We start from the raw sequence: 27,867 nt of genomic DNA, 5'->3' as shown, positions 1-27,867 counted from the left end.
CAGGAGTTTGGCAGGACGTCTGGATCTAGCTCAATGTGACACTGCTCTGAGCTCAGTATGTCCAGAACAAGTCTACTAAAAGACTTTTTTTTGAAGGGGGGAATGCAAATAATTGAGGATGGAGAAGATATGTTATTAAGCTTTATTTTTGTCTGTACATTGTTTACATGTCAACAATGCACTAAAACAGCATTTAAAAAAAAATTTCTGCACACAAAAAGTTCTGCATACAAAATCCACATCAAATGATGTATTATGCATGCCAGGCCAGTAGATGGCAATGTTACTTTGTATTGAAGCACTACGTGGCTAAACACATGAAAATGTTTTGACTGAGTAAAGATAAAAACAATCAAGATTGTGCCAAGTGCTCGCGCACACATAATTATGCTGATTCCATATTTGCACAACTAAAAACATATTTTGAAGCCTCAGTAATCAATGTGTCTTTAGAGCCAATCTAGGGCCTTATATACTTGCAAAATAAAAGAAAGTTTTGCAAACAAAAAATAAAGTATTGAGCAAAAATAAATAAATAAATCCAAATCTCCAAAAATCACAAAGCAAAAAAAAAAAAAAAAAAATTATGTAAAATAAAAATTAATTTTGTTAAAATTAAGTTTTGAGAAATAAAAATAACATTTGCTAAAAAAAAAATAATAATAAAACTCAACATAATTATTTGCACTTCACGTTTCTGTGCATTTCACTTTGTGGCCTTGATTTGATAGAAGGGCGGAATCAAAGGAACTTTTATCGTTTACGTCAGGCCCAGACCTACTGAGCTGTAGACCACCTCGGTGATACTGTGTCTCTAGGTGATGACATGGCTTTAATGGAGGCAGGTCCAGGCCTACAGTAAATACCCAAGTAGGGCCACAAGGTGAAACGTGCAGAAATATGAAGTGCAAATAGTGGTTGACTAAAAAGCAAATCAAAATGTGCATTGCAACTGACTGGACAGGTTTTGTAAAGGCAATGCTATAAATATGTTTTGCAAATATATTTAGTTTTTTTAAAATTGCAAATATATATATATATATTTTTTTTTAATTTATTTTTTTTGCACTGCATGATTTTTATTTGCAGTTCTTTTTTTGTTTGCAAATTTCATTTTTATTTCTCAAAAGTTTATTTTAGCTTTGCAATTTTTGAAGATTTGCATTTATTTATTTGTTTTTGCTTTATTTGTTTGTTTTTGCTTTTTTGTAGTTTTTTTTTCTCCAAAAAAAAAAAAAAAAAACCATAAACCAACTCATAATTATCTGTAAAGGACTTTCTTTTATTTTGCAAGTATATATGGCCCTAGATTGACTCCATAATTATCGTAATATTATATTATACTTGAAGTTTAAAAGCAATTTAATTTTCAGGTCGCAAAAATAGCCCTGTTGTGTAAACAAATGGTCAAAACTAGCATTTTATCATACACTTGTCTTCAGGAAAACAGACCAATAATGTTGTTGACTGCACTGCAAAAAGTTGCCAAGAGCCAAAAATAAGTTGCATTTTATAGTTGTTTGTATAATTCTTTCTTTCTTAAATGGTTGAAATAATGTCTGTTAATATAAGATGCTTTCTTTTTGTTAATATAAGCTCAACATATTATCATGTTTTATACAATAAAAGACATGACATATTTAAATAGCTGTAGTCATTTTTGAAGCGCTTCCAGTGGGGGTAAAAGCAATTACTCACTAGGAAGCCCACATTCATGTTGTCTTTGACTACACTCTTGCAAACCATTCATGTACTCAGACTCTGAGGATTGTCCTACAAAAAGATGTAACTGATGTTATCCTTTTACTGCCCAAACTTTCTGTATAAAAAAAGAAACACAATCAAGTATACCTGTCAAACCATTTTGTTGTTTCTAAAGTATATTTATTGTGTTTTGAATTAATATTCTGTAAGCCTAAGAAAGCGAATACAGAAATGCCACCCTGATTTCACTATAAAGCGTGGTCTGAATGTTTAATTGGTCTGTGAGGCTCTGCATTTATGACTGGCAGGCCTGAATGCTGACTATGTGGACGGTTTCTCCTCTGCACTTTCTCATGGCAACCTCACACTCAGTCATTGTCACTGGAGCAGACGCTTTGTCCTGCTTAACACACACGTGGATCCAGGTGTCCGGAGATGAACAATCCTCACTCGTCTTACAACGGCAGCTGTTTGTTTGCTCTGAAACAACACAATTGTTACAGCCAAACATTACAGAATAATATACCTTTTCCCAACCACATCCCAGCGAGCACCTTAATGTCAAAACGACATTAAAAAAAACACACCAAAAATGCAAATCGACCATGTGAAAACAGTCAAATCAAACATCTAACACTGGCATCAATGATAAATGACAGGAATGTCTTGTGATTGATTTTTGATATATTTTTAAGCCCATTTTTAGATTTCAATTTGAATTTGTTTTGATATCACTTTAGTTTACATACAAGGGATACAAATTCCAGTGTAAATTTGGAATTGATGCTTTGAGATGAATAAAACCTTTCTTGCAATTTTTGTATCGATAATCTGGTGGCCTGGCATCATATCGATTCACATTTTTTAATAGTTTTTTTTTATGTAATTTTAATGTCAATGTGCCCGCTACATGTCCAGATCTAGACACATATCAGAATACAGTTATTTTAAAGTTTTACATTTTCAAGCCACATGTTCGCTCAGGAACATTAATTTATTTTTTTGTTTGTTTGTTTTAAAGGGGTGGTCCAGAGTGTAATTCTCACCAAACAAAATCTTACTCAATGTATTACATGTCTTTCACATATATTCGGAATAAGCATGTGTAAGTAATATGAAACATTTACATATATTTTGTGAGTTTGTTTTTTGAGATAGAACGCAGGAAAAATGGCCACAAAGCGAGACACTGCAGTGCTGGTGAAGGTTGTGGGTGTTTAAAGGGATTTATGGATATATATGAATTTGTAGCTAAATTGTTAAATGTGCCATACAGCATTTCTCATGTTTACATTCTTGTTTACGCCCTTGCTACAACATACTATTAACACTAGAAACTATGCATGTAACTGTTCAATTTCAACAAATAAAAAAAAAAACAGGTTGTGGCTCACAATCCACAGCTTTGTCTAATGTAATTGAAGCTGCTCCTTCTTTGAGGAGTTTTTAGCCGAATCCAGTACTGAACTGGGAGAGATTCTGGAAGCTGTCCTTTGTCAAATGTTAGCTATATATATATATATATATATATTTATAATTCTCTGGAGCATAATTAAATTGTAAACACTTCTCTCTTCGTGTTGTGTCCTTTGGAAGCCCAAATACAGAAACAGAAGAAGCTCTGTGGAAATTGCAGCGTTTAGATGGCATTTAGCTTTCTCTGCTATAACAATGTATGTGCATGTGGTGAATACACAAAACCTAAAGTGTTTGAGATCTCAATAACTTGGATGTATTTTTGTAGTCCCTAAACTTTATTTACTGTAGGCTTTGTAAGCTAACAATAAAAAGCCAATGTCTCCCTTTGTATTGAACTTTGAGCGTATTACATTCAGAGATGTTGTCTATATTCACACCTCTACATTACCTATCAACTAAAGTTTAAAATATGATATCGTAGTCGACCACCCCTTTAAAAAAGGCAGTTTCCAATCATTACTTGAAGAAACCTTAATTATTTTTGGATGAAATTTAGTCACTTTAAAATGTGAATTTTGAAAACAACACACATGGATAACAACAAATTATGTCGCATTTACATTTGGTTTAATAATTTATGTTGTAAAATGTTTTATCGTGTTGTGTTATTTATGTTATTTTTTATTAAGTTACTATTGTCAAAGATTTTAAAAATATTTATTTTGTTTTTGATATGTCTCTGATGCTCATTAAGACTGCATTTATTTGATGAAAAACTGAAGTATTGCTGCAAAATATAATCAATTTCAATAGCTGTTTTATGCTTATGTATATTTTAAATTGGTATTTATTCTTGTGATGACAAAACATTTTTTTTTCTTCAGCATCTTTAATCCAGTATTTAGTATTGTGATATTTCAGAAAGCAATCTAATATGGAAATAATTAAGAGAATCTGGATTGACTGGATTATGTAGGTATGGGTTTGAGTAAAATTGTAATATTTGATTTATTTTTATAAAGGTCTGCTAACACTTTTTCCAAATATATATACACATATACACTGCCATATAAGACATTTTTTCCTCAGAAAATAACCTATCAGAATATTACATTACTTCTTTTGTTGTATTCGAAAATCCGGGTTATTCCACAAAATATTGATTTCTTAGCTATTCTAAGTTAAAAAATTACATCCATTGTATTAAAAGAATATAAACACACTAGAAACCATAACACAATTTTGTTATTTCATTCAAAAAACAGCTTTTTTATTTTCAGATTGAAAGAAATGTCTTCGGCATGTGTGTTTGTTTGTTTTTAATTGCATATTACTCAAACATGTAGAAATAAATTGAAAAATGATATCATTTTTCTCAGGATTTTTTCACAGAGATCAAATAATAGACAATTACGGTATTTCGGATTCTAAAAATATTTCACAATACTTATGTTGTTACTCTATCAAACAAATTTAGTCTTGGCGAACATAAGAGACTTCTTTCAAAAACATAAAAAGAGTCCTGATATATTCTGAATATATTTTAAACCCAATAGAATTTCTTGTTCATCCACTCTTAGCTGAAAAAAACCCTCTACCTTATGTTCCTAACCCCATACTGACTTAAATCCTGCTATGTTGTGTGGTTATTTTGGTCCCTCTCACCGTCGCATGTTTCTCCGAGTGTGCAGCGTGTACAGTTATTGGTTGATGGTTGTGTCCACTGACAGGCGGAGTCTTCAGCGAGGCTGTACTGATGACCCAGACACCGCATGGCCTGTACTTTACACACACTCAGCCTCTGTGTCCGACCGCGTTTCTCATCAGTCACACACACCTCTAAAGAAGACCTGTGAAGGACAGAAAACAATAGACCAGTACAGCCAATAACAGCGTTTATCCAAGCACAATCCACCAAGTTAACTCTTGATGGAAAGTCATGGATCGAATCTTGACAATTATTTGATATCAAACTGATAAGTGTCTGCTGGGAAATGCCTCCTTTTTAGTAATATGTAAATATGAGTAATATGAGTATGTGTTTGTGTTCTATTAGAAAGGGCTCATCCATATTCCCTAATGCCTGTAAAACAAAAGCCAGGTCAAACTTTATTTTAATATACAATTCACTCTATTAACAAACCATTAGCTAAGATTTTCAGTATTCTGCTAATTGGCTGCTTATTAATAACAAAGTCCCTTTAAGGCAAATCATTTCACTAGGCGGTCGTCTTTGAAAAGCCTCTCAGGCAGTATGCCTGGGCATTTTGTCTGAATGGGGAAACATCAAATTCTACAAAATGGCGTGCCAAGCTTATGATTACATTTCATATTAGGACTATCCCCCATAGAGTCGTCAGTTTATATTGATCGCTGATTGACTCCTCTACTAGAAGGTGCATTCTCAGAAATAAAGGTACATGAGTTGTCACTGGGTTGGTACCTTTTCAGAAGGTACACATTTGTACTTAAAGGGTCCATATTGGTACCTTAAAAGTATATATTAGTACTAAAAAAATTTAAGAGTTTTGAGAAATTTAAGAAATTTAACACTTTTGTACTTTTTAGGAACTAATATGTACCTTTGAGGTATTAATATGGACCTTTTAGGTACAAATTTGTACCTTTTGAAAAAGTACCACCCCAGTGACAACTCTTGTACCTTTATTTCTGAAAGTGTGGGGCTTCATTCGCCATGTTGACCTTTACATTTTTGCCACATTCAAAACCACTGTATATCAGTGATACGCCATGTGTGTTCTATAGTCTTTGTCAATAATTAGTAAACTAGTAGTTTGGTTAACTGTAGGTATTGGGTAGGATTATGGATGTAAAATAAGATCCTAGTTATAAACAGTTAATATCTTTATAATAAGCAGGTAATAAGCTATTAGTAAATGGTGTGAATTGTTACTTAAACCAACAGTGTCACTGTACCATTCATTTACTGTAGTAACATTGTGTCTATTGTGAACTATATACAGTGTCCACTAAAGAGACCATTTTGAGGAATGTAATGGTCCTAATGTATGTTCTGTTTTATATTTTTCATTCCTATATGAATGTCAATGTTATGACAGCTGTTTTAACGTGAAAATATGATTGAATTGCCTCTTATTACAGTTATAATATTGTATGATAACAGGCAGGAAATATTCTAGGGCCAATGACATTACCATATTGAAATGGTCTGTACTATATACAACGTGTCTATATGAAACATTCATTCATTCATTCTCTTTTCGGCTTAGTCCCTTTATTAATCCTGAGTCGCCACAACGGAATGAACCGCCAACTTATCCAGCATGTTTTTACGCAGTGGATGCCCTTCCAGCCACAACCCATCTCTGGGGAACATCCCCACTCAAACACTACAGACAATGTAGCCTACATAATTCACCTGTCCCTCATGTCTTTGGACAGACAAATACATACATTTTTTTTTTTATTATTATAGCACCACCTATGGTCTGTCCAGATGTGCATGTGCATTTTTCTGGGACTTTTAGGTTTTGGCAGAGTCGTCACATTTAGGGCAGAAAATGATAATGTAAACTTAAAATGATTAAAGGGGTCGCCTAAAATAAAAATGACCACATAATTTTTTTTCTCCCTTATGTACTTTTACACCTATTTGAGTTTCTTTCTTTCTGTTTAACACTAAAAAAGAATGCTGGTTGACAGCATCTATTGATTTTCATAGTCGAAAAAAAATATTATGAAATTCTATGGGTCCCAGCTACCAGCATTTCATCTTCTTACCAGAGACAAGCAAGTAGGTTTTCATCAAATGAATCTAAATAAATAATGAAAGGACCTTTATTTATTTTTTTCGGTGAACAATCCCTTCAAATGAAAGAAAATTAAGAGAAAGATGTTTCTCTGTTTAGTGTTGGTGAACATACTTGCACTGGTGAGGAACTTTACACACACATTTGTCCTTAGCCAGGTTCTCCCATGGCTGGCATTTCACTGGCACAACCGTCGGCTTTAAAACTGCTGTGAACAATGTAATTTCCTTTACATTATTATTATGCATCAATGATTTTCCCATTCATGTTACAGTTGAGTAAATGCTGTAAAAATGGATTAGGGTTAGTTTTGTACCTGTGAGACACTTGGTGTTTTTTGGTTGTGGTGACCAGGAAAGGCCAGCATTGCACTGAATCTCATCCAGACCTTCTTTGACTTTGCCTTCAGGGCAGGACAAAGCAATGGCTTCACCGATGTTATAGTTCAGTTTCCAGGGGTTTGCGGTGACATCTGGAGGAAGCTGAGGAGGATCACATTGTGTTTCTGCAGACAGCAAAGCAATATGTTTTATATACTATAAAAAAACAAACAAATTATATACCAAAAAGTCATGACAACAAATTTGCTAACTTAATTTTACCTGTTACCTTATTTTTTTTGTACCTTATGTTACCTTAACTTAATAAGTTAATAGGGTTTCAACTAAACTTTTTAAGTTATGCAAAGTTAAGTTGAGATAACTAAAAAAGCTTTTTTGATTCAACTAAAAAATTTAAGACAACAAGAATTTTAATATTTTGTTTTATAAAAAAATAAATACAATTTCAATATATATCACTTTTTATTGTTATAAAATGTATAAAACATTTAAATGATATAATATAAAGTATATCAAATAAAATGATAAACAATATTTAAATATAATTCCATATTTAGATTATTATATGATCTCAAATAAATTTGTCATTGATGATTAATTAGGTTTTTCAAATATATATTTATATATTGTCAGTATGTGTATAAAGTTATTTATTCATTCATTTTCTTTTCGGCTTAGTCCCTTTAATTATCTGGGGTCACCACAGCGGAATGAACAGCCAACTTATCCAGCATGTTTTTACGCAGCAAATGCCCTTCCAGCTTCGACTCATCAATGGAAAATAGAAACAGTATTGTAATAGTATAAATTACATTAATATATTAACATGTCTATTGTAATATTAACTGTTTTAATGGTTGAAGTATGGTTTCTCATTTTAAAACATATTAAAACACTACAAATAAACTAAAATATTAGATTAATATATGATCAAATACATCTTACAAAACTATAATTATTATATATATATTTAAATTACATTCCTATGAAAAAAAACATCTCAAAGTTTTGAGATTTATCTCAAATAAATAAAATAAATAAATATATGCATAGAACATGATTATTTTAAATAATGTAATATAATATATAGCAATAATAAGTATTATTTAAATTAATTAATTTATTGTTTATGAAACACTATTTTTAATTTTCTTTCAATTAAAATGACTGTATATTATGTAAAATAGACTGCATTATTATTTATATTTTATTTATTTTAAAAATAATAATTTTATGCCTATATATATATATATATATATATATTGTTTAGTATAATTAACCAATTGTTTGAAATATGAATTATTTGAAATTAAATCTCAAAGTGGTGATGAATTAATCAGTAATTATGTATAATACTGATTGTTTATAATTTATAAAAGTTTTAAAATACTATACCCATTATATTAAACCTATACTTATCATATTGTCTATTTTTATATTTTAATATTTACATGATTTATAATAAATGAAGAATTTAAATATTAAAAATCCTCAATACTGACTGACTGAATAAACACACCACCAAAAAACAAATAAAGTAAAATCAGGAGTCGCTGAAAGTGTCAATCCAAAAACCTCATTTCCACACTTACTCTTGCACTCCACTGGGTACTGCAGCCAGTTCAGATCTTCTTGACATTTAGCTATAGCATTGCCAATCAAATGATAGCCTTCGATACAAGTATACTCAATCTTACTGCCCACCGGATACACATCTTTAGGATACTGCAATTAGCACAGGAGAATAACATCGTTACACACAAAAACACATTTAACTACATCAGAAAAGAGAACATTTCATATAATCATTATTACCAAAACAAAGCCATTAGGAACGAAGGGCGGCGTTTTACAGCTTTCCCTGGGTTTAATCGAATCATCAAAGCAGTGAGGCTCCATTGAGCTGAAAACAGGCCAGAATCAGTAAGTCAGTGAGTTTCCACACAGTGGCAGTGTTGATGCACAGTAACATTCACAGCCCAGAAATGTCTCAGAAATGCTCTTAAAAATAGTCTTAAAGGACCACTTTACTTTATTTTGGAAATAGGCTCATTTTACAAATCCCCTAGAGTTAAACAGTTGAGTTTTACCACTTTTGAATCCATTCAGCCGATCTCCAGGGACCTCATGTACAAAGACTTGCATTTAGTTCATGCATACGAACAAAGCTGTAAATATGCGTATGTGCAAAATAATTCAGATGTATGAAATTATGTGCATGCAGGATCCCATGCACATTCAAGGTGGGTTCCAAGTGGAATATAGTTGAAGTCAGAATTATTAGCCCCCCTGTTTATTTTTTCCACAATTTCTGTTTAACAGAGAGAGATTTTTTCAACACATTTCTAAACATAATAGTTTGTTCTGTAGATGATCAAAAAAAAAAAAAAAAAAAAAAAAAAAAAGCTTAAAGGGGCTAATACTTTTGACCTGTTTAAAATGTTTTTAAAAATCAAAAACTGCTTTTAGCAAAAATAAAACAAATAAGACTTTCTCCACAAGATAAAATATTATCAGACATACTGTGTGAATTTCTTTGCTCTATTAAACATCATTTGGGAAATATTTTAAAAAGAAAAAAAATCTGACTTCATAGTCATTCGAAAGACCTTCGAAAGACACCAGATAAAAATAAAAAATGACCACCATACTAAAGTGTTGTTTCAAACTGAAGAGTTGAAAACTGGTCACTTCGAAAGGCCCTTGGGAATGAAGGATTTTGAAGGGTACAACTGATGAACACTTCAGGCACCCATGATCCTTTGTGCAGAGAAGTTGCTTGATGTCACAAAGAATGAGAACTGAAAGTTTGGAGTTTGAATTTAAATGTATAAGGCCCTAGGTCTGATGGGAACACTTTTAGCTTAGCTTAGCTTAGCATAAATCCTTGAATTGGATTAGACCATTATCATCTCACTTCAAAAAATGCAAAAAAAAAAAAAAAAGTTTTGATAATTTGTCCTATTTAAATCTTAACACTGGCGATGCAGTAGGTAGTGGTGTCGCCTCACAGCAAGAAGGTTGCTAGTTCGAGCCTCAGCTGCTGTTTTCGTTTCTGTTTGAAGTTTGCATGTTCTCCCTGTGTTTGCGTGGGTTTCCTCCGGGTGCTCCGGTTTCCCCCACAGTCCAAAGACTACAGTACAGGTGAACTGGATAGGCTAAATTGTCCGTAGTGTAAGTGTGAGTGAGTGTGTATAGATGTTTCCCAGAGATGGGTTGTGGCTTTAAGGGCATCCACTGCATAAAAACATGTGCTGGATAAGTTGACGGTTCATTCCGCTGTGGTGACCCCAGATTAATAAAGAGACTAAGCTGAAAAGAAAATGAATGAACAAATAAATCTGGACACTTTTGTTATTACTTTGTGTACAAAATTGTATAGAAAATGAAAAGTTGCTGTTTTTTAGGTCGATTTCGCCAGGAAGTATACTCTCATTCCTGCATAATAATCAAGGGACTTAGTTGCTTTGTTGTTATTGTATTTTAAACGCATGTTATTTTGAATTAAATAATCCTACAAAGTAAAACGGATCTGTTTCCACAAAACCATAAAGCAGGGAAATTTTTTTTTACATTGAGCCTCTAATTACTTACAGTATATTTAATCAAAATACATTAATTTATTCATTTTCTTTTCAGCTTAGTCCCTTTATTAATCTGGGGTCACCACAGCAGAATGAACCAACAACTATTCTGGCATATGTTTTTAAACTAGCTTCAATTCAGTACGACTTCTCCGGAGGAAAAATATAATACCAAGTTGTTGTTTTTTAAATGTCCTTGCTCTGTTAAACATCACTTATTTATTTGGAGATATTTGGAAAAGCATGCCATTTTTACATTCTCTTGAATTTATTAATTTGTAGAATGATTCCACACATTATATTTGGAAAACATTCTTTATAAAATCTGAAAAGTATTTCTATTTTGAATAGCTTTCTAAAATGCTGTAATCTGTTTGGTCAGTTGCAACATTCCAAGGTCTGCTGTTGTCAAATAACAATTGTTGTCAACACCATTACCCTAACAACCAACCCAAGCTCATTCTGAAAACGTACCTCTATATACACTTCTGGAGAGAGCAAAATCTCAGGAGCTACATTTTTTTTTTTGCAGTTTTTGTTTTCGCGAATCCACCAGACGCCGCTGTGTACATTTTTTGATTGACTGACCCACCCTTCTCCTTCCCTAAACCCAACTAATTATATTGATTGACCTGCCCACCCACTTCCCTAAACCCAACCAATAATTTTCAAAAGCAATGCAGAAAAAGAAAAGCCCTCATCTGATTTTTACACATTCTCAGTATTATTTTTATTTATTTTTTTGGCTTCTGTTTTTGTCTTGCCCGCTTTCTGGAACTGTTCTTCACCAGACTCAAACCCCGCCATGGTCAACCCCTCTATGCATCTCCAGTCCGTCGACCTTCATAGAGAGCTTACTGGACAAACTGGAAAACTGTACAAGCGGGAAAGCCATTCATACGGAGGTAAGTGGTCAGGTAGGTAAGCACAAAAAGGAACGGCATCATACCAACCCATATCGTTCATTTAAAAAAAAAATGAAGCCTTACATAATGCAGCTACATAATTTGCAATCTCCAGAAACATATATATAGGACTAAGTTTTTAGAACGAGCCTGTGTTGCTAATAACTGCATTATTTTTGATTCGTAAAAGTTTTACTGGCGTTTATGTTTTTTTTATGTTGCTGTCACCCCTTGTTTATACATAATAGCCCACTAATAATGTTAAGGATGTTATAAGCCTACATTATATTCATGTTGAACTGGCTGTAGAGCCTCCTCACCGCAGGTGGTTTAATTCCTCTTCATCTTCACAGGCTGTCCTCTCTTCAGTGTTCCCAATGCAGTCGCGTCCACCTGATGGAGCAGGACGGGTGCATGAGCGTCTGCGACTCTTCTGTCCTCCACTGCAGCTGCTCCATGAAGACCAGCAGGCCCAGTCTCCATGAATCACTCCTGAAACACAAACACAACAAATTCACCTTTACAAACAATCGGTTGTGTGTTTAGTAACTTTCATAATTATTGTCCTTATCCATTATTAAAATTCATTGACACTTTTTTGTTACTTCAACTCATTTTATTCAGTTAATTTCAATTAATTTTAGGTTTCAACGTTTTTTTATTTATTTATATTTTAGGTCAGTTGATTGAGTCAAGTTGAGATGACTATAAAAGTTCAGTTGATTCAAATAAAACTTTTTAGGCAGGACTTTGTTCCCTAAATTGAAAATAATTAATGGCGAAATCATTTATGGCGAAGATTTTTGCATGGTCATTTAAATGTAGTGTAAATATTTAAAGCTAAAAGAAAGAAAGAAAGAAAGAAAGAAAGAAAGAAAGAAAGAAAGAAAGAAAGAAAGAAAGAAAGAAAGAAAGAAAGAAAGAAAGAAAGAAAGAGAGATAAGTAATTCACCAATAATGTGTAAATAAGTTGCCCTCATGTAGTTAACTAAATATACTGTGTAATATAAGATTTTTAAGGCAAGACATTGCAGGCAAAAATGTTTTTCAACAATTTTGGATTTTTGGGTTTTTAAATAAGGTGTTATATTGAAGTATAGTGGAAAAAAAAAAACATTCAAAATAAAATTGTGTTTGTTTTAATGCCAATAATTCTGACTCAACTGTAATTCCTATAACTTAATACCTGGCTGTTCATCATATGCTGTCCCATATTCGCAGGCTTGGCCACTAGTTCCCGGTTTACACACACACTTGCAGACGTTTCCATCCAGCACACGCAGCCCATTATTCTGGCATTCTCTGCATTGACATGAGTGTTTCTCTGTGAGGTACGTCTCAATTGCACGCTTTAAGAGAAACCTTTTCAGCCCTGCACACGGCACTTCTTTCACCAGTTCATGCAGAGATCTGAGCTGCACAAATCACAAATTTACACATTCAGTCTCATAACAACTCTCATACAACATTTTCATGCAAATCATAATACTTGTTTCTCCTGTACGCTTGTTAATAGTCAAGTGATCTACTCAATGGTTCTTTATTTAAATGTATAATGGAAAACAGGTCACATTACTTCATGCGCTTTTTGTTAAATATGGATCAACAATACTCAAGATGACTTCATCCTCTGATATAGTGGCAAGCCATTTAAATTAAATTTATAAAACACAGCAATGTCTTTTTTCATGCTAGTGACTAGTATCTACTGGTACTTATCATTGGCTACTTCTGCTTATTTATTTATTGGGTAACACTTTTGTTGAGGTCATGATTAACAAACCATTAATTAAAGGCACTGTATATACGTTTTTGACTATTCTAAAGCATAACTCTGCTCTGAAAATGTGTTTTCTGTTATGGAACGGCTGTTTTTGTTTTGGTTCTTTTAACCTGTCCAATGCCTGTTTAGCTAATTATATTTCAGCTACCTGGGTTGCCTTGCTAGAAAAAAAATATATATATATTTTATTCATTCATTCTGAAAGGTTCTCAAAGCATATGTCTGTGACCGAAATGCGACCTCCGGAGGAAAGTAGCAGACTCCAAAATGAGAAGCAGATTCAGAGTTTCACATGAGGTTATTAATTAGCAAATAATGTAAATATTACGAACGTAAACATTAGGTGAGCAGGTTACATTGTAACCCCGTGTCATAACAACGCGCTGCGTGACAAGATTTGCAGTGATAAGCAATTTGGTTGTTTGTACCAGACGAAACATGACAGAAATTTAAATACAGCCATTCAGAAGCACAGAATATGCTCTCACTCACAAATTGGTAAGGTTTATAATTATTTAATATTATTGAATGCACATGCTGAATGTGTTTGTTTTAAATCGCAGTTCTGAAGTTTAATTTCAAATGGTTTATATTTTTTTTCAAGATCTCAGGTGAACTGCTGCTGCTTTCAGTAGTAAATGTCATGTAAAATGTCATTCAAACTCACGTTATAAGCATTTAACACTGAATAAAGCACATGAGGTGTAACAGGTAAACAGCACTGTCAGTTTGTCCTGTTGTAACTGACTTTTAACTGTTAAAAGTCCTAAAAATGCTGTATTTCATTAGCATTTTATCTCATGATCAATTTATTACACTCTTTATTATGTTAACGACCTCTTATGTATAAAATTACCAAATGTTAACATTTGTTTTCACAACCAAACCTTAGATTTGATGATGCGTGGATAGTACTTCAGTGATCCAGACCACTGGGAAAAAGTCCTGGCATTCTCTTTTACATCATATTTGTAAAACATTGACAATTTTGCAATAAATCCAGGATCTCCACCAATGATATCTGTTTTCATATCACTTTCTGGTATGCTTTTATCTGTTTGGGACACAGAATTGAACATCAGTATAATACATTGCTCTATAGTGTATATTGCATAATAATAATAATATTTTTCATGCACAAATTAGTGTCATTGTCTCCTAAAACTAGAAGCAAGAATTGATGGTTTGATTTAGCTTTATTTGTCCTACATAACTTACAAAATGTTTTGGTTTCATCAATAGTGTCGGTCTTGCAAGTTTTTGTGGACCACCGGATAAAAAACATGACTGAATGGCTTGTTACAACGCAATCCTCATAGTCTCTTTTCTCAGATTCTGTGTAAAAAGTAATAAATCAATGGGCAGATTTAGGATAATAAACACTTATCTAGAGTGAAATGAACAAGTGTGACACTTACTCAGTTTAGAAATAACATCTTCGCTGGCCATCAGGTATAATTTAAAATGGCCCCCAAGAGAGCCTTCTGAAATATAATGGGTGCCAAATCTCTCCAGCACATTGCGGTAGGCAGCATAATCATATACAACAGGCAGCGCCACCAGAGCTTTCCAGAAGTCTTCAGAAAGTGGCAGATATTCTGGGTCCTTATTCTTGAACTGGCCCACTTCCACATCACTCTTTATAATCATCAGATTTTTGGACTGAAAAGTGAACAAAGTTTTATTTCAATGGGTTGGCTTGTGTTGCTCTCAATGATATCAAAATAATCGAAAGCCACTGCAAATAAAGAGACTGTAGTTGTTAACTTGACATGTGCAGGTATTCTGTAATACAATATGTTTTGATGATACACTGCCAGTCATAGAGGAAATCCAGAGAAAACACTGTCTGCGCCGAGCACACAGTATTCTGAAGGACACCTTTCACCCAGCTTACAGACTGTTTTCACTCCTGCCTTTTAGCAGGCACAGTCTCCCCCGGAAAAAACCCAGCAGACTGAGGAACAGCTTTTTCCCCAGAGCTGTCTCCCTCTTGAAGTCTGCCCCTCACTGACTGCACTATTTAACATTTGCACATTAAAAATGTGCACATATTCATTGCACTACATTACACTGATTTACTTATTTGAACTGTACATACCCACTGCACATGGACATTTGTAATTATGTACACACCCACTGCACATATACATCTGTAATTATGTTTATTTATCTGCACACGTCTGATTAATAACAGCAACCTGTACATTTATTTGTCTATTGTAAATCTCTGTTTATAGCTAATACAACCTATATATAATGTTGATAGTACATCCATCTGTAAATGTCACCATAGTTTTTCTATAACTGCACTTTATTGCACTGCTGATTAGACCTTATAGCACTGCTAGTTAGACCTAAACTGCATTCGTTGCATTGTACTTGTACATGTGTAATGACAATAAAGTTTAATCTAATATAATCTAATCTAATCTAAGCTAATCTAAATAAGTATGCACAATACTAATATTGTGGGTACTTATAAAAAACTTAACAATCTCTGAATATTTTATTACTTGGAGATAATGCTTTAACTTTTGTCTAATGGAGAAGAAAAAATCTGGATTGTTAAGATGCAAACTAAAAAAATGTTTAAGATGTAAAAACAATGGGTAAATGAACACAGACGTTTAATTTTCAGACAGCCATTTTCTTTCCATAACAAAATTTCCATGTTTACAATATGCTTTCTTTAAATATATCTTCACTGCTCAATAGATGTATGATATAAAGTGGGTCTCAGAATGGACAACAAGCTCTGTGTTAAATTCCATTTTTCCCACCATTTCCTTAAAATATAAAGATGTATTTTAATTTTCAGATGTATTTCTGCTGCCACTGTTGGCGCTAGAGTTTACATGGTCTATCATCTCCTTTTATGCTTGAACTACTCAATGAAAGCTAACATATATTTAACTGAAGGTATTTTGATTACATTACAATGTACATTCCGTAAAAGGAACTGTATAAAATTGAAAAATAGTCACAATTACCTTTCAACGGGAGTTTATTTGTGGCTGAAAAAAGCCCTAGATGTGCATATATCCCATTATCTGCTATGAAAATGTGATACCTGGCATATATTTTAATTGTCTTAAAGCCAAGGCCAACTAGTAAAACAATAAAAAAAAAAAAAAAAAAAGATTCAATTTAACAATAGCTAATGCATAACATAGTTAATCTCTGAGCCATTTTATGTATTGTTATATAATACTGTATAATATTATATAAAAATATAATAGCTGTTTATATTTAAGTAAGCAACTATTTAATATTGTGCTTTTGACTCTTTATGCAGTACACTGTTAAAATGCTGGGTTTCGATTCCTTCATGTTGTCCCAACACAAATAGATTAAGTTAACCTAATTGTTTTTGGTAAAAGTTTATGGTGGATTTTAAAAGTGGATTTAGCATAAAAACAATTAGGTTGTCTCGAAAGCAACTTAAGAATTGTGTTGTCTCAACTCATTTTAAATAAGTGGTTAAACAAGCAGCAAACATAATTTTTTGAGTGAATTCTGTTTCTGATTCTGTTTATCTCTTTGATTTGATTACATTTGAATTAATTTCGACTTAACTTTGCTATTTAGACGGTTAGTATATTATGTTCGATCTCAAAAACAAAAGTAAAAAGCAAGTTGATGAAAATTTTCTCAAATCCACACCACTAGTTTAAAAACAAAAGAAACAGAACCAAAATGTCTTTAAAAATAAGCAGTAAAGAATCATCTGATCGTAATTATGTAAATACTGTGTGTTTGCATTATCTCTCAGCACTGCTGTCAATTCACTTTTACACAATTTTACACAATTATTGTTGTATTGTCATAAAGCTGTTTCGTTTAAAAAAATGCAACACAATCCAAACAAAGTTGGGACAGGAGCAATTTAGGGCTAGTATTCAGGTAAATTGTAATTATGATTTGAAAGCAGCATCCATGAAAGGTCTAGTCCTTTGGGAACAAAGATGGGCCAGGGTTCACCAGTTTGGCAAGTAACACATACAAAATGTATTGGAATGTTTAAAAACAATGTTCCTCAAAGAAACATAGGGAGACATTTGGATATTTCACCTTTAACTGTGCATAAAATAATGAAACGTTTCGGGAATTTTATGGAGGAATTCCAGTGCTTAAAGGACAATGGCGCAAGCCTAAGCTGAACAGCCATGATCTCTGATCACTCAGGCAGCACAGCATCAATAATCGTCATTTGTCCATAAGTGACATCACAACATGGGCTCAAAACTACTTTGGCAAACCTTTTTCAAGAAACACAATACTTAGTTACGTCCACAAATGCCAGTTAAAACGGTACTGTGCCAAAAGGAATCCCTATGTTACCAGTGTCCAGAAGCCCCGTTGATTTCTCTGGGCTAAGAGGCATCAGGGATGGACCATTACACAGTGTAAATGTGTACTCTGGTAAGATGAATCAGTATTTCGGGTTTTTAGGAAATGGATGCTGTGTGCTCTGGACCACAGAAGAAAATTATCATTCAGACGGTTACCAGCAACAAGTCCAAAAGCCAGTGTCTGCCATGGCTGTAATGGCACCATTAATACTGTAAGGTACATAGATATTTTGGAGCACAATATTCTGGCTTCTTTTTCAGAAGCTTTGCATGGTTCAACAAGACAATGAAAAACCACACGTTGCATACGGCACAAAGTCCTGGCTGTGGAGGAAGGCCTGACTTGTCTCCATTAAAGTATGTGTGTCACATTTTGAAGTGCAAAATGCAACTTCGAAGACCCCATACTGTTGCTCACATTAAGACTTGTTTGTAGGAATAATGGGATAAAAATTACACCAAAAACACTTCATCACTTGGTGTATTCAGTCCCTAAACAACTTTTAAGTGTTGTGAAAAGAAATGGCAACATAACAAAGTGGTAAATGCTTTACTGTTACAACTTTTTTTAAATGTGTTGCAAGAACCAAAATTGGAATATGCGTTTATTTTGAAAATAAAAATTAAAAAAATCACGAGGAACACATTAAATAATGTTTGTTGTGTTGACTGCAAGTCAAAGTAAATTTAGAAATCACTACTTTCTTTTTTTATTTGTGTATTTCATACTGTCCCAACATTTTCTGATTTGGGGTTGTAGTTAAATAACCAGAGCTCAGTCCTAATCCTGGATGAATTGTGAGATATTGAATAAATTAACATAAGGCAATAATGAACGTACATATCAATATTATACAGTACCTTTGACTGTGACAGTTCATCATGGAAGACATAATCATCGTGGCCATAGTCTGTGCCTGTAGTTTTTTCATGTTTTTCATAGTGGTGTAAGTAGTGCCACGAACTGGCAAAGGATTCATCTGTAAAATCATTTTTTGCTGTTACCTGGAAACACAAAACAAGTGAAAACTAAAGCTAAACTAACTGGAAGAAAAAGTTTACAGAAAGATTCTGCTCTAAAATTACTGACAAGTTTTCTTTTATGGATGGCTTTGTCGGAATCTGTTTTTAGACATTAATTTGAAATTGTATGAAATAAAACAAATTGTTAAATGTTAACTCAGTATAACTGAAGTCAGAACAACAGAATAATAAAAATCATAAAAGAACTCAAAATACATTGTAAGAATTTCAAGATGTTAACTTGAAATTGTATGATAGAAAAATGTGTTTCCAATATACACACTCACCGGCCACTTTAAGGTACACCTTACTAGTACCGTGTTGGAGCCCCTTTTGTCTTCAGAACTAATCCTTCGTGGCATAGATTCAACAAGGTACAATGGGAATATTTCAGAGATTTTGGTACATATTGACATGATAGCGTCATGCAGTTGCTGCATGATTTGTCGGCTGCACATCCATGATCTGAATCTCCCGTTCCACCACATCCCAAAGGTGCTCTATTAGATTGAGTCTGGCGACTATGGAGGCCATTTGAGTACAGTGAACTCATTGTCATGTTTAAGGAACTACTCTGAGATGATTCGCGCTGGTGCATGACATGGTGCGTTGTCCCTTTGGAAGTAGCTATCAGAAGATTGGTACACTGAGGTCATAAAGGGATGGACATGGTCAGCAACAATACTCAGGTCCTCTGACCTCTAGAATCAAAAAGGCGTGTGTGCCCACAAAACTGCAGCTTTTCTGGATATTTTCTCTTTTTCTGACCTTTTTCTCTCTAAACCCAAGAGATGGTTGTGTGTGAAAATCCCAAAAGATCAGCAGTTTCTGAAATACTCAGACCAGCTTGTCTTGCACCAACAACCATGCTTCATCCAAAGTCACTTAAATCACCTTTCTTCCCCATTCTAATGCTATGTTTGAACTGCAGAAGATTGTCTTGACCGTGTCTAAACGCCTAAATGCATTAAGTCGCTGCCATGTGATCGGCTAAATAGAAATTTGTATGAACAAGCAGTTGGACAGGTGTACCTAATAAAATGACCGGTGAGTGTATACAGTTGAAGCCCAATTTATTATTTAAAATGTAACATATTTTCATTATATTACTTTTTTTATGATAATGATAATATTTCACTTGCTTGAAAAGAATAGCTGAGAACACTTTGAGGAAGTCTATAAAAGTCTTTGTGGTCTCCACTGAAGGTCTTTTGGCACAGACCCCCAAAGCTCTTAGTGTTGATGACAGTACCTCTGGCTTCTCTCTTCGCCGCGTCAAACCTGTAGTGCAAACATACACACAATCTTAGTGGCTTTATGCACTAGGGTTTAGAGTGTATACAAATGCATTTTTGTATTGAATATGAGACAAATAACTTTATTAGGTCTCATCACCCTTGACCAGTGATCTCTACATTCGGTGGAGGTTTTTGCAGATTAGTATTTTCAGAGATTTTACAGATCGGTTTACTGTCACATCTCTGCTCATCTGAACCATCCTCACAATCCTGATCACTATTGCACACCAGAGACAGGCTGATACATTTCCCTTAAAAGAAAAGGAGAAAAAAAATAAACTATCCAATGCGTATTTTAAAGGTAAAACACATTTGCAAGTGCACTTAATCTGTGACATTTAAGAAGAAGAAAAAAATTAATCATCCTTCAATTAACTGCCTGCTCGACCAAATGGTTGACCATATTTTGACTCACTATATCTTATTGAGGCGAGGCAGTGGCGCAGTAGGTAGTGCTGTCGCCTCACAGCAAGAAGGTTGCTGGGTCGCTTGTTCGAACCTCGGCTCAGTTGGTGTTTCTGTGTGGAGTTTGCATGTTCTTCCTGCCTTCGCGTGGGTTTCCTCCGGGTGCTCCGGTTTCCCCCACAGTCCAAAGACATGTGGTACAGGTGAATTGGGTAGGCTAAATTGTCCGTAGTGTATGAGTGTGTGTGTGGATGTTTCCTAGAGATGGGTTGCGGCTGGAAGAGTATCTGCTGCGTAAAAACTTGCTGGATAAGTTGGCGGTTCATTCCACTGTGGCAACCCCGGACTAAGCCGACAAGAAAATGAATGAATGAATGAATGAATATCTTATGGAGAGGAGTATCTAACTTAACTAACCCTGATTGAGCCTAATTGATCTGGTTGAAGTATGTTATACCAAAAAAATTCACTAGTTGTCACTATCTCAATCAACAGCACTCGTCACAACATTGCTTCTACCATTGAAGTAAAGAACAAGGAAATCCCTCCTGACATGTGAACTGTTTTTGGGGAAAATTTGCAAGGTAAGCATTTTTTTTTTTTTTTAATAGTACCATCTAAGAGCCCTAAGTCACTTTGTGCCATGACAAATATTTAGTATGTTTGTAATAATTTTTTAAAAACATGCTCAACCAAAAGGTTGATTTGTCACGTTATGGTAAACTTCAAGAGTTCGCACTTAGCTGATGATTGATTATAAGCAAGTTTGGCATGCTGTCCCGGGAGGGAGCCCTGAGCTCAAAGGTTCTTGAGCCCTGGGCTCCCTCCCATTTGGAGGGCGAGAGGGGAGCCTTGAGCTCAGGTAGATCTCGACAACTCCCCCTTGATAAAAACTGATGACTAAAAATTTAATGCTATGAAAAGATATGCTGCATGGTGAGAGATTAACTGTAGTGCAAAATTTAGATTAATCAATTTACTGTACTTGTTGTGCATGTTTTTGGAATGTGGGAGGAAACCGGAGGACCCGGGGAAAACCCACGCAAGCACGGGAAGAACATGCAAACTACACACAGAAACGACCACCGGCCTGTTAAATGACTAGAACCGGTGACTTTCTTGCTGTGAGGCGACAGTGCTAGTTACTGGGCCACGGTGCTGCCCTATGGAGGGAAAGGTGAAGAGGTAGGGGTGGAAGGGGGGATTCTTCAAATAGCAGATGACTGTATTGAAAAAACCCTGGCTCTTTATAGTGGGTTAGAAATGGCCTGATTGGTGGATCATGCATGCTAATGCAGAACCAGCCGTGTTCAGTCATAATCACATGCTCCTCTCGAAAATAGTTTATGAATAAACTTCACGTAGAAAAGCAAAACTAATGTTTTCATATCATATAAGTAGAGGTTGATATTTTAGAAATTATGGGATGTGTTAAAAAAATGCACTGATTGTGTTAACTAGCAACTTTAGGAGTTAAGAATTGCAATCCAAACATTTTTTCTATAGCTTTTTTTCTAGGTGGCGCAGTTAAAGGGTTATAAGGGTTCATTCATTTTCCTTCAGCTTAGTCCCTTTATTCATCAGGGGTTGCCAAAGTGGAATGAATCGCCAACTTATCCAGCATATGTTTTACACAGCGGGTGCCCTTACAGCTACTATTCAATTTAGCTTCTTCAATTCACCAATACCACAAGTCTTTGGACTGTGGGAGAAATCGGAGCTTTCTTTCTTTTTCTTTCTTTCTTTCTTTCTTTCTTTCTTTCTTTCTTTATTTATTTATTTATATTTTATTTATTTATTTTTTTTCTTATTTCTTCTATTTTGTTTAAATTTTCTCTTGTTTGACTTATGGACTAAATTCCTGTTCCTGTTTTCTACTTTTGCGCAGTGTACACTAAATTAATTCAGATTATGTAATTAATGGAATGACTGGCTTCTATAGCAATAGCTGATAATGCACTTCGCTGGTTCTGGTTTGTGTAGATAAAGAATAGATGCTCTGATCCAATTTCAGTCCTTCATGGTGTTCTTCAAGGGTCAGTATTGGGTCCACTTTTATTTATTATTTATATCTTACCTCTATGTCATATATTTCGTTCTTATAGCATACATTTTTGTTGTTATGCAGATGATACATAAGTTTATATCTCCACAAATCCAACAATATCCCACCCCCTTTCTGACCTTGCTAAATGTTTACATAAGATTAATAATTAGATGACTTATCATTTCTTAAAGTTAAATGACAGTAAAACTGAAGCCCTTCTGGTTGGCTTTAAGTCTGTTTTATCCAAAGCTCAATCCTTTACCCTGTTTATTGGTAACTTCCCAGTCCATTTCTCAACCCACGTGAAAAAGACTTGGGGTTATACTGGATAGCATGCTCTCGTGTGGTTCTCATAGTAATATCTCACGTTCTGCCTTTTTCATTTGCATAGCATTGCAAGACTTCGCTCTTCACCGTCTCAACAAAGTAGAGATGCTTTGGTTACATCACGGATTTATTACTGTAACTCTCCTATCTGGCATCCCTGACAAGCAACGTCATAGACTACAAGTTAATTCAGAGTTCAGCAGCTAGGATAGTTACCTGCTCGCTTAATTCTGATTATATACTGTAACTTCAATTCTCTTTCACCTACACTGACTTCCTGTTCACTATTGTATACAATACAAAATCCTCCTCTTAACATACAAAGCTTTTCATAGCTTGGCCCTTACTATCTTTCTGATCTTCTTCATTTGTACACTCCTTTGTGCTCACTGAGATTATCTTCAGCTGAATTCTTATGTTACAAACTTTAAGATAAAGTCATTTGGTGGTAGGACTTTTAGTTGTACAGTACCAAAGTTATGGAATTCAATGCATTTGCACATTCAGCAGGTTGACTCTATTTCCAATTTTAAATCTCAGACAAATACATTTTTGTTAAGGATAGCTTTTAATGATTTGCTGGTTTAATATTATGCTGATTGTTATATTTACTGCTTGTATTTTTATGATGTGCTTGTGATCTGCTGTAAGGTGTCCTTGAGTGCTTTGGAAGGCGCCTATAAATAAAAGATATTATTATTATTATTATTATTATTATTATTATTATTACTAGTAGTAGTAGTAGTAGTAGTAGTAGTAGTATGTACATGTGAGTGCAATGGTTCGGATATCAGAGTTTGTTTTGAATGTAGATACTGAGACGTGAAAACGTGCTGGATAAGTTGGAGGTTCATTCCACTGTGGCGACCATGGATTAATCAAAGGACTAAGCCGACAAGAAAATGAATGAATTATTGTAATTATTATTATTGTTATTAACCTGGGGTGTATTTACTTTTAAACACACACACACGTTTATTTTTGTAAAAAGTGGGTACATTACATAGGTTACAGGACATAGGTCCTGATATGTCACAAAAACACGTACACACACACACACACACACACAAACAGAAAAATATCAAAACAATTACCAGACTGGCATCGGAAGCGTCCTCCGCATCCCTCCTCTAGGGGACAGACTTGAGTCGAAATGCATGTCTGTGTGCGAGTTGAGCTTCCAGTGCAAGGCTGACCGCCAAACTGAGAGAAGACTGCTACGAAGCGGATCTGTGTCTGCAATCACCACACATATCATTACACAATTTACAATTGCACAAGAAAGATGAGAAATGATGAACAATGGTATCCAATAGCAGATCAAAAAATCAACGCTGTCCCCACCTGTGTTTTGGAGCAGCGATCACAGGCTGACCAGCTGGACCAGGAGCCCCACAAGCAATGCACAGGTTCAGATGCTGACCTGATGGACCTAAGTGACCCTGCACTGATTCAGGAGCAACTCAATGAAAGCATGTTATCAGCAGCAGAATACAGTCAAGCTAAAAACTATGCAATTCATTACAATTACCCAAAACATTTAGATAACTTAAAATGTGCCATAGAATGAACATCTGAATTTACCTAGGCATAGCTCAATTTAGAATTTAGTACACGGAAATGACATACAGTTTCCTCGTTCTCATGTAAATAAAGAGGTGGTCAACTACAATATCATTTTTAAACTTTAGTTAATGTGTAATGTAGCTGTGAGAACATAAACAGCATCTCTGAATGTAAAACGCTCAAAGTTCAATGCAAAGGGAGACATTAGCTTTTACAAAGTTAGCTTAGCAAAGACTACAGCGAACAAAGTTTGGGGACTACAAAAAGAATAAAAAAAAACATCCAGACTAATGAGATTACAAATGCTTCAGGTAACGCGCATTCACCATACGCATACACCAAGTGCGGTAAAGGGGCGTGGCCAGAGGCGCTGTAATGTTATAGCAGAAAAAGCCAGAATGCTGTGCAAACACTGGTATTTCCACAGATCTTCTTTTGTTTCTGTATTTGGTCTTCCAAAGGACATGACAAAAAGAGAGAAGTGCTTACATTTTAATTTAATTATGTTCCAGAGAATTATAAAGAATATATAGCAAGCATTTGACAAAGCACAACTTCCAGAATCTCTCCCAGTTCAGTGCTAGATTTTGCTAAAAACTCCTCAAAGAAGAAGCGGCACCAACCATAATAGAAGAAGCTGTGGGTTGTGAGCCACAACCTGTAAGTATTTTTATTTGTTAAAATTGATCTATTACATGCACAGTTTCTAGCATAAACGGTATGTTGTAGCGAGGACATAAACAGGGATGTAAACAATGGGAAATGCTGTTTGGCACCACCAACAATTTAGCTACAAATTCATATTTATCCGTCAAACCCCTGTGAACGCCAACAACCTGTATCGCATGCAGTGTCTCTCTATGCAGCTGCTTTCCATGTATTCTACATACAGATAATGATCTCGCAAAAATATATGAACGTTTTGTATTACTTACACATGCTTACTCTGATTATAAGTAAAAGACACTTATCAAATATTATTTTAGAGAGCAGGTGTGAGGTTCAGCTGTGTCCTTGTCATTTTCTGTCTTATTCAGGCTCAAACTGATATAGCTAACAGTTACACTGACTGACAGTATTTGTACAGCAGAGACAAAGTGCTTGCTAGTAGAGGCGTGACTTTTCTCTGTGATGTGGAGCCAATCACAGCACATTATGTTACCTGACCAATCAGAGCCTCTTGAGGGCTGGCTTTCAGAGGAACTAGGACATTTGACAGTCAGTGTCATGTTAGCTGAATAGCAGTATATTATCAAAGTATATGAAAAAATACTGTCACTAATTAAAAATGAAGCATGAGCACACATTGTTTTACATATTATAAACACAACCAAGCTTTAAAAATACACTCTGCACCACCCTTTTAATATGAGTGTAAAATACTGATGGAAAACAGGCCAATAAGAACAAAATACAGACTTTGGCAATAAAAGGGCTCATTAATAGGTTTCCTAGCTACAATAGTGATATTTTTCTCTTCATTTCTGAGCTTACTATGTATGTGGGACTCTTATTTTAAAAATGTGACCAGCATTATAAAGCTATAAGGTAATGCAGCCATAGAGTGAACACATCAATATCATCATCATCATCAGACTACAGAATTCAGGAAAGGCAGATTACAAATTTATTCAGCCTTCACCTCTAAAAGAGGCTTAAAGATCCAATGAAATTAAAATAGTGTTTTTTAGATGTTAGAATCAGTATTTCAGTCTTAAGGGATATATAAGCTAGTGTGTTATCAAAACAAAATGAAGATGTACAGTGTGCAGTTAGATCACCTAAATGGATCAATGTTTTCTTTTCATTTTTATGTCACCTCAAACTTTAGTTTCTTATCAAATTTTGTCCAATCAAATGCTCTAGTATCTGACATGCCCCGCTCCCTTCTCATTTGCTTTTCATTTGATGTGCTTGAGTTCAATCATTCTCACTGGCAAAACTGTGATACAAACAAAAAGCAATTGGCTTTGTATTTAAAGAGGAGGACCTACTCTGTGTCCCACCTTCTCTTAATTTTTTACTTGAGATTACGCCAAACTTTTAAAAAATGCACATTTCAAAGCACTTTACTCGACTTTTAAGGTCAGTTTAACTTCATCTTTCGTTAGTTTAATGTGTATAGTGAGAAATTTGCTGCAAATGGTTGCAAAAAAGCGACAAACACAAGTAAATTGTTACATACACATTACAAGTGTTAAATCCATGTTTATGCACTGTGTCATATCAGTCAGCTCTTACTGTGATTTTCTTTTACTGTTTATTTGTTTAGAGTGAAAGAGGCACCAATAAAATTCACATTTTTATAGAGAAGAACATAGTAATGTTTATTAATATTAATGTCCTGTGTTTTCATATAAAACAAAAAATACAACTCCAAAATATATCTCTGTCTGCCCATTTTGTTGGGATTAATTATAATTCAGCCTATATTTAGTCTCCAACTCAGAAGCAAACTAGGTTACTCTGGTGGCATAAAGATAGCTCACTTATTCCTTCTAGCCAAAATAAACCCCATTCAGTTGCAAAGAATGTCATTTAAAAAGAAATCCATTAAAAAAATAATTTTTGACAACTGAAGTATGATTATTTCGCAAGTGTTTCGCAAGCATCAGATCATATCTCATTAATATTCACGACTGTTCCAAATATGGTCAAAACTGAGCTTTTGAATCTATGGGTAATTCCCGTGGTTACAAATGAGCAAATAAAACAATTTCTGGAGAATTTTGGCACTTACCTATAACCCAGATACTTTCTATTTAGATATTAGAGAACAATTCAACATATTGTATTAATGTAATCTATGGCACCATGTGAGTGTGTTCAAATTAAAGTTCATATTATGAGTACTTTTTTATGTAAGCCTTAATGACAGCCTATATATTTTGCTGTCAAGCAGATTCATACAAAGCTCAAATTCACTTTTTAACCTTAACAATATGGAAAGCTACAGTGGAAGGACAGACAAAGCAACAGACTTAGTAAAATAAATGCAAAAATGTTACTTACTGTGTAATTGGAGCTGAAGACAGCAGTGAGAGAAGAAAAACTCCATGCAGAAACACACACTGAGAACAAACAAGTTTTTCTCCTAATAAACCAGTTCTGAATGAAAATACCATTTGAGTAAAACTGCATTAAACTTGACAGTTTCACTAAAGTGCCTCATTGGAGTTAGCATAATCAATGCATGCTTAAATAATGCAGAACTTTTTAGATACTGGTTGAAAAATCAAGAGTGCTTACCTTCATTGTAGCAATCTGAAGCAGCACGCACATTTCTCTGCAAGCTGTCTGTCTATACAGTCCACAACAT

General features: G+C 34.4%; 1 protein-coding gene across 4 annotated transcripts; it reads right to left on the bottom strand.

The window, feature by feature from the left end:
* Positions 1-128: 128 nt before the first annotated feature.
* On the bottom strand, positions 129-27,867 carry c7a (complement component 7a). 4 transcript variants are annotated; one of them, XR_012384447.1, is made up of 19 exons: positions 27,798-27,867; positions 27,561-27,619; positions 24,327-24,429; positions 24,077-24,218; positions 20,301-20,454; positions 20,048-20,186; positions 18,744-18,887; positions 14,946-15,189; positions 14,746-14,862; positions 14,415-14,581; positions 12,931-13,159; positions 12,065-12,236; positions 9,071-9,158; positions 8,848-8,980; positions 7,231-7,419; positions 7,029-7,122; positions 4,789-4,973; positions 1,245-2,184; positions 129-460 (listed from the first exon to the last, which is right to left on the bottom strand). XR_012384447.1 is itself a non-coding variant. In XM_685854.11 (18 exons), the coding sequence occupies exons 1-18, from the start codon at positions 27,828-27,830 to the stop codon at positions 2,000-2,002; spliced, it is 2,577 nt and encodes an 858-aa protein (XP_690946.4). In that variant the 5' UTR covers positions 27,831-27,867; the 3' UTR covers positions 1,058-1,999. The 4 variants fall into 4 exon arrangements, 2 of the variants coding, with proteins under 2 accessions (XP_690946.4, XP_009302346.1); XR_012384448.1 differs by having other exon boundaries at positions 7,029-7,119; XM_685854.11 differs by lacking the exon at positions 129-460 and having other exon boundaries at positions 1,058-2,184.

This window comes from Danio rerio, chromosome 8, assembly GCF_049306965.1.
Source record: "Danio rerio strain Tuebingen ecotype United States chromosome 8, GRCz12tu, whole genome shotgun sequence".
Lineage (NCBI taxonomy): Eukaryota > Metazoa > Chordata > Actinopteri > Cypriniformes > Danionidae > Danio > Danio rerio.
Note: the sequence above shows the minus strand (reverse complement) of the source record. Positions and strands in the feature narration are given on the sequence as shown.